This window comes from Cynocephalus volans, chromosome X (assembly GCF_027409185.1).
Source record: "Cynocephalus volans isolate mCynVol1 chromosome X, mCynVol1.pri, whole genome shotgun sequence".
Taxonomy (NCBI): domain Eukaryota; kingdom Metazoa; phylum Chordata; class Mammalia; order Dermoptera; family Cynocephalidae; genus Cynocephalus; species Cynocephalus volans.
The window spans coordinates 76,764,561-76,779,858 of NC_084478.1; the positions used below are offsets into that span (position 1 = coordinate 76,764,561).

The 15,298-nt window shown below is 44.4% G+C and overlaps 1 protein-coding gene across 1 annotated transcript in view; it reads left to right on the forward strand.

Moving 5' to 3' along the window:
• The window catches only part of AR (androgen receptor), a 170,620-nt gene extending 161,444 nt beyond the window's left edge, over positions 1-9,176 (forward strand). The window contains exons 5-8 of the mRNA XM_063083972.1: positions 2,782-2,926; positions 6,882-7,012; positions 7,864-8,021; positions 8,737-9,176. Of these exons, the coding sequence (XP_062940042.1) occupies positions 2,782-2,926; positions 6,882-7,012; positions 7,864-8,021; positions 8,737-8,892 (590 nt within the window). The 3' untranslated portion in view covers positions 8,893-9,176. The remainder of the gene's footprint in view (positions 1-2,781; positions 2,927-6,881; positions 7,013-7,863; positions 8,022-8,736) is intronic.
• The last annotated feature ends 6,122 nt before the right edge of the window (positions 9,177-15,298 follow it).

Genomic DNA, 15,298 nt, shown 5'->3' on the forward strand with positions numbered 1-15,298 from the left:
TGTTCTCCCAGACTAGACATAGGACTACAAGTTTCTACTGCATGTTGCTAGAAAAAAAAAAAATGTTGTTGATTGGATTCTAATGAAAAAAATAGTCTCAGAGAAACTACCTCTTTTCGGTGTGTTTCAAAACCCGAGAATGACTACTCTCTATTTTTCCAGAATAGCCTAACACAGTGGCAAACAGTGTGCCTTAAGGGAATCTATAGGGCTGAGGCTACTGTTTCCTCAAGTTGTCCCTTGATAGCCATGCAGGCTACTTCAAAGACTGGGCATTAAAGAACAGAATTAGGTATTGTAATCAGATTAGACCTATAGGAAAATAAGCCCTCTGAGTTGCTGATTAAGCAGCTCTCACTAAGAAATGTTAATTAGTATACAGCCAAACTAAGCTTTTCTTTTTTTTTCCTCTTTGTTAGTTCTCTGGCATCTCAGGGAGGGAGAAAAGCATTAGTATGGACAGTTTCCTCGATAACTGTACAGTTTAACTCTCATCCCTACATGTACCCTCATATTCACACACTTCACTAGAAGATTAAGGCAGAGCAGCCAAGGCTTTCCTTGCTTCCCACTGTCTCCCACCTCAGAGGTTTAGGGTTCAAGCTCCCAGGCCTCTTCCCCAAGAGTTCCTTGGATGTTATATGCTTGGACCCTGCCTCTTATCCCCTACTGGTAAGGCTCAGTCCCTGGCACTCTGTGCTACAGAAGTGCTCCAAGCAGGAAATACTCTGGGGTCTGAGGCTACGAGTCTGTAAGCATGTCAGTACAGTGAAGGTGAGAGGCACAGGCCTGGGAGCTAAGATTGTGGCCAAGGGTGATGCTATGAGGGACTCTAGAATCTTGGAGGCTTGGGACCAGAACAAAAAGAAAAGGGAAATGGGGGTGTGTGGGTGGACAGGGGCCAACAAAACAGAGCAATATGTCTAGATAGTGTAGACTTCAGACCTTAGCCTATGACTAAGGAAATCTAATGACCTTAGTAGTTTCTGAGATGTGACCTTTAGCAGTGGAGTAGAAAAAACACTGAAGAAGAGAATCAGCACACCTTTCTAGTCCCACTTCAGCCACATATAGACTATATGACCTTGGGCAAGTCATTTAACTTCTCTGGTCCTCAAATTTCTTGGTAAAAAAATGTCACATCACCTACCTCCTGGGGTTATTGAGGGTTAAATGAGTTCATCAACAGAAAAATGAGAAGCTTAATCTGAATTCGAGGAAGCATTCCTAATGAGGTACAGCAAGACAAAATGTCAGATAATTCTCGATTTGTTAGAGCAAAAAGAAAAGGGGTGCTGGTAGGGAAGACCTCATCCTAATGATGTGATACCCTTGTACCTTTAAGAATTCAACTGTTTGAAAACCTCCAGGAGAACGTGGCCATATCCGTTCTAACTATGTGTTATTGTGGAGGTGACATCTGGGAGCCTCTGTTCTCTGAACTTAAGGGAGGTCATTTGGAGATCATCTAATTCCAATTTTATATAATGGGGGGGAAATGAGGGTCCTTAACCCATTCGTTCAATTAATATTTCTCAAGTGTCCACTCAAATACCAAACTGTACAATGTACTAGGGAGGCAAAGATGAATAAGAAGATATGGTCTCTGTCTTCAAGAAGCTTCAAGTTTCGTGGGGGAGCCATACATGTACCTAGATAAATTCCAATGCTGTGTAATGAGCACTATCATTAGGTGGGACTACACAAGGTGCAGTGAGAAGATAAAAGAAGAATCATTAAGCCTTATGCTTTGTGTTTGGATTAGTGGGAAAAGGCTTCACAGAGGACATAACCTTTGAGTGAAGACTTCAAAGATAGGCAGGTATTTATCAGATGAAACCCTGGGGAGGGGGAATGCATCTTAGGCTATGGCAACTGCCTGTGCAGAGACGTCAGAGCTATAGAGGCATAAGAAAATATCATGTGCTCAGCAAATTGTAAGTTTTTCACAATGGCTGGAACATAAATTTTGAGAAGGCAAGTGGCAAAAAGTTAGTCTGGGGAGGCAGATCATAAAGGGTCTGTTTGTGCATAATGATGGCAGTAGGGCGGGGATGGCAACAGGTAAGAAATTATCAGGGCCAGTTAAGTAGAAAAGAATGAGAGGAAGTGTAGCACAGAAAGAGGGCAGAGAAAAGAGAGGGAGCCCAAAGGTGGTATGGAGAAGGCAGTGACTGTCAAAGCATCCACCCATATGCTGATATGTAATGCCATCCCTCTCCCAAGGTCAAATCAGAATTTAGCTAGAAAGAGCTTTGTAAAGTGCCGTTCATGTGGGAGAAATGATTATTACACTGCATCTTCAGAAAGGTGTAGTGATCAAGAGCACGGGCTTTGGAATCTGACTGCTTGGTTTTGGAACTTGGTCTGCAATTTCCAGCTGTATGATCTTGGACAAGTTCACTTTTGCTGGTTCATAAAATGGGGATAGTAATACTTTATTCATTATTGTGAGGATAATATAAGTACAGTGCTTAGAAAAGAGTTCATTCATTGTAACCAATCAGTAAGTGTTAGATTGTTTTTCTCTTCCAACTGGCAATGTCCTTTTTACCTCCGTCATCATATTTCAGCAGCTCAGTGAAGCAGGGAGCGCAAAGAATATTATCCCCACCATATAGTTTTCTCTTTTCCTCCACCCCTTAGTGGCCAACATTGATGGTTCCTGGGGCTCCTCAAGGGCTGCCTGAGTGCCAGCGATTCTCAGTGCATCGGAGACCCCGACTTAGCTCAGCTCAGCAATGCCCAGACTGACCACTGTATCTGCCCCTTCTTCTCCAGGCTTCCGCAACTTGCACGTGGACGACCAGATGGCAGTCATTCAGTACTCATGGATGGGGCTCATGGTTTTTGCCATGGGCTGGCGTTCCTTCACCAACGTCAACTCCAGGATGCTCTACTTCGCCCCAGACCTGGTTTTCAATGAGTAAGCACTCCTGCGCCCAGGCCTCACATAAATACAGAAGCCTTGCCTGACCTGATTGGTGGTGATGGTGATGGGGGTGACAGTGGAGATTAGCTCATTTGACCTGTAGGTGAGGCATTGGTCCAGCCTGTCAGTCCAGTCTGAGGTGGCTTTGCCCTAACCGGAAGGCCAACTAGTGGGAGGCAAGGGAGGTGGTGCTGAGGCCATCCCTTTCCCACGCAAGACCTAATCCTTGTATATTGATCATGCTTTGGACCTGCTTTATAGCTTATCTCAGAACATCATGTAAAGGTCCCTCCCCTTCGCTCTCAACAATATATGGAAGGAGCAGAGAGACTCTAATTGTGAAGACTGAAGTTCCTTTTGTCCCATTGCTACCACCAAGGACTGCCATCAGTCACCATTTGTTGAGCAACCACTTTGTGCCAGGACTATGCTAGATACTTTCTGCATCCTATCTCATTGAGTCCTCATGGTAACGTGATCTCCCCTTTTTATACATAATACTGTTTTTTGTTGTTGTTGTTTTTGTTGTTGTTGTTGCTGCTGCTACTGCTGCTTTTTAATGGATGAAGAAGAAAAAGGCTCAGCAAAATAAAGTGACTCAACCAAAGTCACACAGCTAGTGCAGGTTGGAGACAAGGCCCAAATGTATGTCTGTCTCACTCCCAGCTCTTCTCCCACCTCATGGTGCTAACTAGTGGGGAGGAGCAGCTCTGCTACTCTCTGGCTGTGTGACCTTGGCCTTACCGTTACCCTTCTGTTAAACAGGTTTAATTAATACCTGCCCTGCCACCAGCTCTATTCATCCTTCATGAATTTGGCCAAAGGCTCAGATTTTGGAATTTCACTTATCTCCGCTAAAATCTCAATTCTACTGTTTCCTACATCATCATCTTCCATGACCCTCGGTTTCCTCCTTTGTTAATAATAATAGAACCTTCTTAAGTGGAAATTGATGAATGGAGAACGTCTGGCCCATAGGACACAAGAAACAAAAAAGAAATACCTTTCTGAATCTCCCTTTCCCTAATTGTGATAATCTCTGTGTCTGCAGTCTGAAGTCCTTTGATGGCATTGTAAATGGAACTTGCCAGAAAAATCTTCCCAAGGACCTTCACTTAGTCTCACCACAGAGAATTCTTTCAGTCAGGGCAGGAACTGACCTTCCCTCCCCTTCAGCCCTCTAACCCAGAAGAGACTTAAAATAAAATCTGCAGGCCAGTGGTTCCTTCTAGTACAGCAGTGCCATGCAAGGGAGAGTAAGCGTCCCCAGATGCCCTCTCCCATCGCAGCCAGCCCTGGTAGCCAGAAGCTGAAAATAACCACTGGGCTTTTGGCATGACCTGCTTTGCAGTTTCCAGACCTCCAAAAGTTGTCTATGATTCCATTTTCCGGGGCAGGTTTTAAAAAGCCCCCTATCTGCTTATCTCCCACCCCCAAACCTCTGCTGCCCCTGAGTGAGTGAATCAACTCCCTGAGCACCTACTCCAACTTCTCCCAAGCCCTGAGAACTTTGGAGCTTTGCAAGGTGTTAATTAGCTATTTTCTAAATCTTCATTTCTTTCTCTGCCTCTGAGTAAACATGTGGCACCCCACCTTAGTTTTCTAGCCCAGTCCCATCCTTCCCATCAATAGGTGCCACAGGGCTCCCCACAGGATCATGGGCCTTAGACCCACTAAGCCCCGGGATTCCTGAAACAGTGGGCCCACTTCCTCTTGTAGGAACCTGCTCTGTTAGAGCTCTAAGGGTGCCTACATGCATCTAGACCAGCGTTTCTCAACATGAATGCTGTTGACATTTTGGGAGGAATAATTTTTCATTGTGCAGAATGTTCTTGCATATTGGAATATGTTTAGCATCCCTGGCACACGCCCACTAAAAACTAGATAGGATTTTAGTCACTCTCACAGTCCAAACTGCCCCCACACATTCTAATGTTCATTGGGGAGGCAGTACTCTCCAGTTGAGAGCCACTAGTTACTGCCAGCCTCCTCAAGGGAGGAAACTGAAGCCCAAAGAGAAAAATAGGGACTTGTCCGAGCTGGACCAGCTTGTTTTCTGATCTGACACCAAGCCCTGTCATCAGTCCTGTTTCTCTTTTTCCTTCCCTCCTTGTGGAGAGCACATTTTGTGTGACCTTAAATAAATTGCTGAACTTCTCTGGGCCTCAAATCTCATCTGTAGAATGGTCAATAGTATCATAATAGCACCTTTCTATGTGTCATTTATTGGGCACTTACTATGTGCCAGGCACTGTGTTCAGTGTTTCTCAATCTTCATTTCCTCTCTCATCCACTCTCTTTTATTCTCCTCCTGAATTCCATTCCTGCCCCTCTTTTTCTACCTTCCATGTACCTATCCCTTTCCTTCCTTTAACTTTCTCCCTACTCTTTTTGCCCTTTCTTCACCCTTCTTGTTTTCCTTCCATCTGAATTCCTTCCCTTGCCTTTCCCCTTCCTCTTCCATCCATTCCCTACCTTTTCTGTCCCTGGGGCCTGTGGCAATATTACTGGAATCCTCCATGCCAGGACCTTGATTTCAATGGTAAACAGACTACAGTGTTGTTATCAACAGAGGCACGGAAGTACAATGAAGTCCAGAGCAGGGCCAGGCCCCAGGGTCAGCAGATCTTATTCAAAAATTCTCTAGGGTGAAAGAGCTCAGAGCAACACTGTTCTGGTCAATTGACTTGTGATTCCATCTAAAACTTCCTCTTTCCAATTGGGCTTCAGCATAAATCGAGTAATTCTACACCATCTGACCTCTTCGTACTATCTCCAGGACAGCCAAGATCACTCTGAGATAGGGTCCTGAGCTTCCACTCAGGCAATACCAGGCCAGCTCAGCCTGTGGACCAGCCTATTAGTGGCTTCAAAACCAAAACATTAAACTACAGCCTTTAGGCTCCATCTGGGAGGTCTTTGTTCTTACCATCTAAGTGGGTGTGAAATTCCCTTTCCCTTCTCCACATGCTACACAATCAATTACTATCTTACAAACATACACACACACACGCACACACACACTTGATTTCAGAAGTGCTGAAAACTGGAAGGTGTACCAACAAGAGGATGCTGTGTCTTATAGAGGCATGCCGTGGCCAGTCATGGAACAGGGAGGTTGCTCCCCCTGAGAGACTGTCCAAGCCTTAGCCACTTCCCCATATAATTTATAGGTGATAATGTGATGATCTGTTCACAAGTCACTATAAGAAAAGCAGCTCACACATGTCTACGGCTCCCAAACTGTGGTAAGTAACAGTGAGTATACAAGGAAGTGGGATCCCCTTAAGCAGGAGACATTTAGATTAGACATTAAGAAACACCCTCTGGCAGATTTGTGAAGAATTGGAACTCATTTTGAAAGGACAATGTGGAATCTCCTTCACTGGGAGTTTTTAAAGAAATGATTAAATTTCTAGTATGGGAAATTGCATTCAAGCCAAGAGGTAGGGAAGTTGACAGAATGAACACCTGTGGTCATTGTGAATCCTGGTATATTTATGTTAAGAGCTGATTGCTAGGGCCTCTCTCCTAGAAATTCTCCAAGCCAGGCTGCCTGGGAGGCAGGTTCTGGCTCTGACTGTAGCTGGAATATTAGAACTGTAGTTAGGGAGACTATGTGCCTGCCCCATTGTGTTCGTTTGGTTAGGCTTTCCTGTCCCTGTCTCAGGAAACAGAAGAGACATAGAGACTTGGAAATTCCATGTGCTAACCCATATCCTGGCCAGGAAAGATGAGTAGTGATCAGGATGTGAGGATTTGGGAGGGGGGGGAGGAGAAAAGAAAAAAAAAAAGAACTACCTTGTTTTTTGTTACTAAAGCACCAGCTGGAGAAACAACAATCTCTTCTTGGAGAACCTGGAGAGGGAGAGCAACCAGAGACATTCCCTCTGGGCTTGTTGTAAGCCTCCCCTCATTCCTCTTCTTCCTTTGTGTGTTTGCTTCACAGGTACCGCATGCACAAGTCCCGGATGTACAGCCAGTGTGTCCGAATGAGACACCTCTCTCAAGAGTTTGGGTGGCTCCAAATCACCCCCCAGGAATTCCTGTGCATGAAAGCACTGTTACTCTTCAGCATTAGTAAGTGCCTGGAGGTGCAGGGAATGCCCACAGGGGTACAGCGGCTCAGAGGGGGGCACTTTTTCCATTGAAAGGTTATTGGGGAGAAGCCAGCTCCCTTCTTTCCTCTTCCCCAAATCCACTCTACCTTAGCATCCTTTTTCTTAACAAGGACCAGTTTCCTGACTAGAGACCAATTTCTTTGCTATAACTCAGCCTCCATCAGATCCTTACCTACTCCCAGTCTCTCTTTGGGACAAGGCCTTTTTTGGCTGCTTGTAGCAGGTCTCTGAATTTTTCCACAGCTTCTGTGATAGAAATAGGCACGGACCACCTTGTATTTCTTGCAGGGCAGTAGGGCAGGAGAGATTGCCTCCTGGAAGGAATTTCCTCTTCTGCCAACAGAAGGAGGTCTATGTAAGCAACTCAGACAGGGTTTGTTTGGCAGCTAAGGAACCTTTCTTTAATGTCTCTTCTAGGCAGAGTGCTGTCTTAGCCTCTGTGAGGGAGAAAGGAAGCAAAATTTGATATTCAGAGCTGTGCGTTTTAATTGCATAAATCAGTGCTAGACTATGAACGACATAAAATCTTAGGTCCTAAGAAATGCATACACGAAAAGACTAGAAAAAGGAAAGGTTCAGTAAATTATATTTACTTGACTCCTTTCGGATTGGGTCCAGCTCTCCTTTTCCCTAAGATCTCCCTGGGAGACTGAAAGCCCCAGGCACACATACTTCAACTGACAGGAAGCCAAGTAGATGGTTCCCTCCCTGTGGGGGTGGGGGTCGTTTGTGGTCAGAAAATTGGTGCTTTGTCTAATGCTCCTTCGTGGGCATACTTCCCCTCCCCATTCTGTCTTCATCCTACATCAGTTCCAGTGGATGGGCTGAAAAATCAAAAATTCTTTGATGAACTTCGAATGAACTACATCAAGGAACTCGATCGTATCATTGCATGCAAAAGAAAAAATCCCACATCCTGCTCAAGGCGCTTCTACCAGCTCACCAAGCTCCTGGATTCTGTGCAGCCTGTAAGCAAATGATGGAGGGTGCTTTATCAGGGAGAGCAGCCTGATACAGCCGAGTGATAATATGCTCCTCTAGGGTCTGGTACCACCTGTCAGGGAGTGCTTCCATTCCCCTCTGGCTTTGAGTGTGGTCCAGAAAGAAAATGCTGTGCAGCAGAAAGGAACACAGGTCACAATATCCCAGCTGGATGCTGTGAAAAGGGTGGAGGAGTTGAGAACAGAGCAGTTGGGACTCAGGGAAGGGGCTTAGAGCAGATGGATTCTCTAGGCAGACAAAACAGACCTGGATGTTTTTCCTCTCCTCCTTGAGCATGTGTATGTGCGTGTGTGTGTGTGTGTGTGTGTGTGTGTGTGTGTGTGTGTGTGTGTGTGTCTGAAAGAGAAGGAGAGAGAGGGAGAGAGAAAGAAATGTTCGCCAGGGACTTACTGAGGGCGCCCAAGAAATCTCTTACACCATTGCAATCTCTCTGACTCAGGAGGACGGGGTGTTCCTCTTCCCCAGCACACACACATTCCTCTCTCTCTCTCTCTCTCTCTCTCTCTCTCTCTCACACACACACACACACACACACCCTTATGGAGGAGGACCAAGAACAGGGAAGGAGAAGGAAACAAAAAGTTAAAAGAACCTGGAATCAGAGGTGGAGGGAGAGTCTGGCAGAAGCCAACTCCTTGTCAACCTTCTTTTCTCTCTCTCTCTCTCTTGTTGTCCCTGCAGATTGCAAGAGAGCTACATCAGTTCACTTTTGACCTGCTAATCAAGTCCCACATGGTGAGCGTGGACTTTCCGGAAATGATGGCAGAGATCATCTCTGTGCAAGTACCCAAGATCCTTTCTGGAAAAGTCAAGCCCATTTATTTCCACACACAGTGAAGCTTTGGAAGCCCCCATTTCCCCATCCCATCCCATTCCCCTTTTCAGATGTCTTCTGCCTGTTATAACTCTGCACTACTTCTCTGCAGTGCCTTGGGGAATTTCCTCTATTGATGTACAGTCTGTCGTGAACATGTTTCTGAGTTCTATTTGCTGGGCTTTTTTCTCTTTTCTTCCATTCTTTTTCTTCTTCCCTTCCTCTCTGACTCTCCCATGGCACCTTCAGACTCTGCTCCCTATTGTGGCTCTTACCTGTGTTTTGAATGGTGTTGTATTTCTTTAAATCTGAGATGATCCTCACGTGGCCCAGCATCAAGCTGTGCTTGTTTATAGCACTGCGCTATGTGCCAGCCACACATTTACTTACTTAATGCCACGGGAAGATTAGAGAGCTAAGAGTATCTGGGGAAAACAAGAACTAAGACAAAAAAAAAAAGAGACAAAAAACCTTTCTGGGGTTTTTTTCTCCCCCCCAAAAAATATATAAAAATAAACAAACAGAAATTCCCAAAAAGGTCAGTAGTGACGAGAAGGTGAAAATTGCAGGCCCATGGGGAGTCACTGCCTTTTTCATCCCCTGCCTCCCTGGGAGACTTTATTTTCTGCCAATGGCTATTGGCATTAGAGGGCAGGGTGACCCCAGAGCTGAGTTGGAGGTGGAGGGACAGAGAAAGGACAAACAGGGCGGATGGATCAGCAGTATCTGCCCACACCTTTGGCCTCTGAGGGCTAGACTGCTCACCTGCAGTACAATTCTTTGTACTGAAAACGTACCTCTTGTTTGAAAACTTGCCTTCATGTGAACACCTTCCCCTACGCAAAACCCTTTTCTCTCTTACCCTCTGTCTATCCCCTCAAATTGACTTTCAATAGCTTTTCTAAGAGCTTTGAACTGAATGTTCTCCTTAGCCAAAACTTGGCCACTTCCACTGAAGAGTCAGCCCAGTGAGAAGGAGAGGAGAGATCTGACCCTTTGGGAGGGCCCATTTGGATCCAGGTGTGCTTTCCCATTTGTGAGCCAGGGAGAAGCTTGCAGTTGGTGTCAGACAGAGGGAAGTGATGGCTTGGCTGTTGTCCTACTTAGGACACTGAATAGTTGACCCCTCACTGCCACCACCTTTTCCCCACCTTTAAAAGACCTGAATAATGCTTTCTGTCAGATTTCACGAGGCCACAAGCTTCCTCCACCCTCTCCTCAGTGTTTTGTGGGCCCGAACTTCATCACACTGCATTTTAGTCATAGTGTTGAAGCTTGTTCACTTCTCTGGGCATCTTCACAGACTCTCTGTTAAGAGCCCCCACCACCAAGAAAGCTAGGAGGCCAGCAGCCCTGACGTCTATTTCTATATGCCAGTAGTCTCAAAGTCTTCTTACCAAATGTCTCTCCTCAACTGCCAGATCGCTGGAGCCCTTAGACAAACTGGAAAGAAGGCATCAACAGGATTAGAAAAGCTGGGCATCTTGCCCTTGTCCCCCAGAGAGGATACTCTCCTACCATGTGGAGAAATGCCCACTTCATTCTTCAGAGACTAAAGGGGCTACCCAGATCAGGGTTGAAGAGCAAACTCGATTAGCAAAATGGCAAGAATGCAGGCACCAGAATCAGAAACTCTGTAAATGCTCTCCTTGGCATCCAACATATCCACCTGCAGAAGTCATGGGATGAAGAGAGAAGGAACCAAGAGGAGACTATGATTACTAAATTAAAGTCTTCATAGGCAAAGCCGAAAGCCAGATGGGCACCATCTGGTGAGTTTACTCATCATCCTTGTCTGCTGCTTCTGCTGGGCTCTGACATTGGCCATACTCACTCAGATTCACCACCATTGTTGCTGCCTCTCAATCAGAGGGAGGCTGAGACATTGAGATTCTCTACAAAACCATGGTTTCCTTTGGAAAGGTCTGGTTGGTGTGACTGCAATAGGCTGCCACCCGTGAACTTAGGGTGTGCTTCTGGGACACTGGTTTCATATAGTCCTTTGGTACACCTCTGTTCTGTTGATTTTGTTCTCCTACCCTGAGTGCAGGGGGGAATGTCCACCTACTTTCTCATCTTGGTCACTGCCTCCTCACTTAGCTCTTGACTTCATCTATTAAACTCAAGAAATCGGGCCAGTTGCCAAGCTGCCCATTTCAGTTGGTTCACTCTGCTTCTTGAAAAGATAGTTACTGAGTGACATGATATGATCCACATGGGTTTCGCTCCCTGATTTCTGTGTTGATATTAACAGCCAGACGAACTTGCAAAACAGCTTCTTTAAATAACAAGGGAGAGGGGAACCTCAGATGGGTGATATGCCAATCCAAGACTGCTGGACAAAACTAAAGCTGACAGGTTCCCTTTCTGGGGTAGGATAGACAAATTCTGGTTTTCTTTGTTATGACACCATCTGGCTTATGTACAGGATCACTTTTAGCTGTTTTAAACAGAAAAAAAGAAAAACATCCACCACCATTTTCAGTTAAACTAGATTACATTTTAATAGTTCCTTTACATCTGTTTTGAAATGATTTTCATCATTTGTGGTACACAGATTTGATTATATCATTCTAATACACCTTCTTGTAAATACTAGATGCTCTCCTTTCCATTTCTCTATCAAATTTTTCATCTTTATGGATTTCCCTATCGTGACTCTTGTCTCTATGAATATATATGTTTTTCATTTGCAAAAGCCAAAAATCAGTAAAATAGCAGTGTAATTAAAATCAACAACTGGATTACTACGAATTTCTAAGTGGCAAGACTAACGAAAAATGGCCTAAAACAAGGCCGTAGGCCTACTTTTTCTGCACTGGGGTTTGAGTGATCAAAGGCAATTTTAGTTTGGCTCTGTTCTCCCTTGGATAAAAGGGGGAGGATTTTTTTTTTTTTTTTAATTTTGGCCACTGATATTTCGGCAAATATGATTGACAGAAGTTTCATTTTGCATGCACCCTGCTCTACAAACTGAGTTGATGTGGTTGGTACACTGTGCTCACCCATGATGGACTGGCTACCCAGACCCACTCACCTGGTGAGCTAGAAGATGAGGATCAATCACTGGACAAGTCACGGGGACAATCTCCAAAGAGGTTTGCAGTGCTTGCTGGGGATGAAGAGTGAGGAAGAGAAAAGAAGGAGTACCAGGGAAAGGCCCCGTCTGTGTTGGGCAGCAGACAGCTGCCAGGGTCACAAACTCTGCGGTCAAAGAAAAGAATCATGTGGCAGTTTCAGCTCTTGTTCTGTGGGCAGCTTGCCTGAGCCTGGCCTCTGAGCTGACATAGGGGTTGGATTCTTTGTTCCATAGCTTTTCTATGCCACTGGCAATATGGTTGTTCTTGAAAAATTCATTATTTTTTTAAATTACCTTATTCTGAGAAAGGCATATTTTGAAGGATTCTATCATATATCTTTGAAAAAAGAAAATCAGTAATATGTATATTTTTATGTATGTTCACTGGCACTTAAAAAAAAAAAAAAAAGAGCTTCACTCTGTCTTTTGGGTGGTTTCTGAGGTAATTGTCCAGGTTGAGAAATAATGTGCTGATGCTAGAGTCCCTCTCTGTCCATACTCTACTTCTAAATACATATAGGCATACATAACAAGATGCATTTGAGTTGTACTTTAAAAGAAAATATGTCCACCATCCTCATGATACTGACACAAATGATCTAACTTTGAGCTTCAATTAGCTTTTAAGTGTTTGTTTCATTAGGCACAGCACAAAGGTGGCCTTGCCCCCTTCTCTGCCTTGATATCCTGAAGGGCACAAAGGCCCAAGCCCCTCCCTCTGCCCCTTCCCAGCCCTGCACCAGCACTGCACCTCAGGAGACTCTCTCCAGACAGCCCAGTAACTGTCTCTGCATGGTCCCTGTGTAGCCCTGGAAAAACAAAAAGCTGACTACTAATTATCCTGTGCCACTTGCCCAGGTGAGAGGGCACTGGGCCAATGCAGCGGTTTTCATGTTTGACCCACTATAGGGGTTCACGGGAACCAGGAATGCTAAAGCCCCAGATCAAATCCCAAACTTAAAGTCAAAATAAACCATTTAGCATTTGCGATTTCTTGGAAAAGGAAGTTTCTACCCCTGATGCCTTTTTAGGCAGAATAATCTCTTTGAAAATCTTTGAAAGCAGATTTAAACACACACACACACACACACACACACACACACACAAAAGATATGAAAACATCATATTATGTAACCAAAGATTACATTGTATCTGTTGAAATACCAAAATTTTTAAGGGCAGGGAGGGACCAAGCATTAGTGCCTCTTTGGTAAGCTATCCAAAGACAGACTAAAGGACTGTGCTGGTGACCAACTTATAAGAGTTTCGTGAGGTTTTTCTCTCACAATATACATGTTTAGAAGAGTTGAAGATAATTTGGGGGACAATGGGATTATGGGTCCTTCACTAAGTGATTTTATTATAAGCAGAACTAGCTTTCCTTTTCTCTGGTAGTTGCTGAGCAAACTGAAGCTCCATCACTGCATGGTTGGACATGGAGCTGGGCTTGGCCACTGTGTTTGCTAGTGCGCATGTCAGCTTATCTGAAGATGTGAAGTCCTTGCTGAGAAGCGGAGCATTTAAAGGACTAAATTTTGCACTAGAAGGACAGCAGGCAGAAATCCTCAGTTCTGCCCACTTTGGACGGCACAAAAAGTTCTCTGCAGTTTAAAGCAGAAAGTTGAAATATATTGTAAATGAGTATTTGTATCCATGTCTCAAAATTGAGTTATATATATATAGATATAATGTGTTCTGACAGCTTTACCTTTCTCTGCACCTTTATTTTTGGTTCCGGGTCATATCTGATGCCACGTACTTGTGAGAGAGGCTGCAGTTACATTTTGGAAGCGCTCTCATAACAGACAAGACACCAGGATTGATCAGATAACTAAGAGATCTCTGCCCCTTTTGCGCCTGACCCACAAGCCTTGCAAGGGGGCAGAGTGGAGAAAAGAGTAAGGAACATGATGTATTGCACTTTACTCGTCCAAGACAGATGAATGTGGAAAGGGTGGGGAAGACTCATTGGAAAAGACTGGGATTTATCATAGGGAAGGCCCAGACTTGGGGCCGAAAGCCCACCAAAATGATTGACCAATGACCCCCTAATAGGACTTGAGCCATTTGGAGAAGGAAGGGTGTTCCTTGGTCTTCACCATCCTTGTGAGAGAAGGGCAGTTTGCTGCACTTGGAAACTTGGAGCAAGTGCTCCATCTTTCACATAAATTCACTCACCTGCAATTGAGGTGCTCTTGCTACTGGGTGTCTGTGTGCTCTAATTCTGGTTTTGGATATGTTCTGTAAAGATTTTGACAAATGAAAATGTGTTTTTCTGTGTTAACATTTGTCAGTGTACTAGAAGTTATATCTCTGTAGGTACAGGTCCATCTCTGCCGACGGGTAGGAGTGTTTTGTTTTGTTTTGTTTCATTTTGTTTCCCAATTAAGAGTTTGACTCTGGGATTTGTTGCCCAGAAACTCCCAATCATTTCTAGGTGAAAGCAGAAAAATCCACATTAGTTACACCTCTTCAGACATCTCAGCTGAAGTAACAAACCATTTGGAATTCTTCTGCCCTCAAAAAAGAATAGTAGATATTTGAATTTAGCAAGTAGAGTTTTAGAGTGAAAAACAGCTTTTGACTCAGCTTTGATTTATCCTCATTTAATTTGACCAGACAGTAGGCAATATGAACTGATTGGTTTGCAACCCCAATTCAGTAGAGCAGAGATGCTGGTTCCTTTCCATGCTCCACTTAATATTTTATGAAATTAAATGAGAAGCTATGTAATGGTGGCCCTTGTGGCCTGAAACACTTCCCACATAAGCTACTTAACAAGATTGTCATGTAACTGCAAATTCCATTGGACACCAAATACTGGAACACACACATATCCATACCCCAAAGGAAAGACTTCTGGAATGTTGCTGCTTCTCTGGTGGTGCCCTCCCTGGCTGCTGCCTCACAGTTTGAGACCCTGCACCCTGCACAGCAAATAGGCCAAGATCTCAGTTTCTCACGTTAGCCCTTGGTGCTAACTTGTCCTTCAGTGAAGTGCCTGGAGTTTTCCTATCCCATAAGCCACTTAGGTGCTGAGAATAGCCACCATTGGGATGACCCAAGCAAAAAAAAAAAAAAAAAAAATTCCCTCACCACCCAGTGACACCTTTCTGCTTTCCCCTAGACTGGAACATTGATTAGGGAGTGCCTCAGACATGACATTCTTGTACTGTCCTTGAGATTAATTTGGCAGCAGGAGGGAGCAGACTATGTAACCAGAGATAAGAATTAATTTTAGATGTTGAAGGGGAAAAAAAAGAAGAAAGAGAGAGAGAGAAAGCATCATACAAAGTTTTTTTTAGAAAAAGAAACAAATTAAGTTTGCTTGAAACTTTTTTCGATGGGGC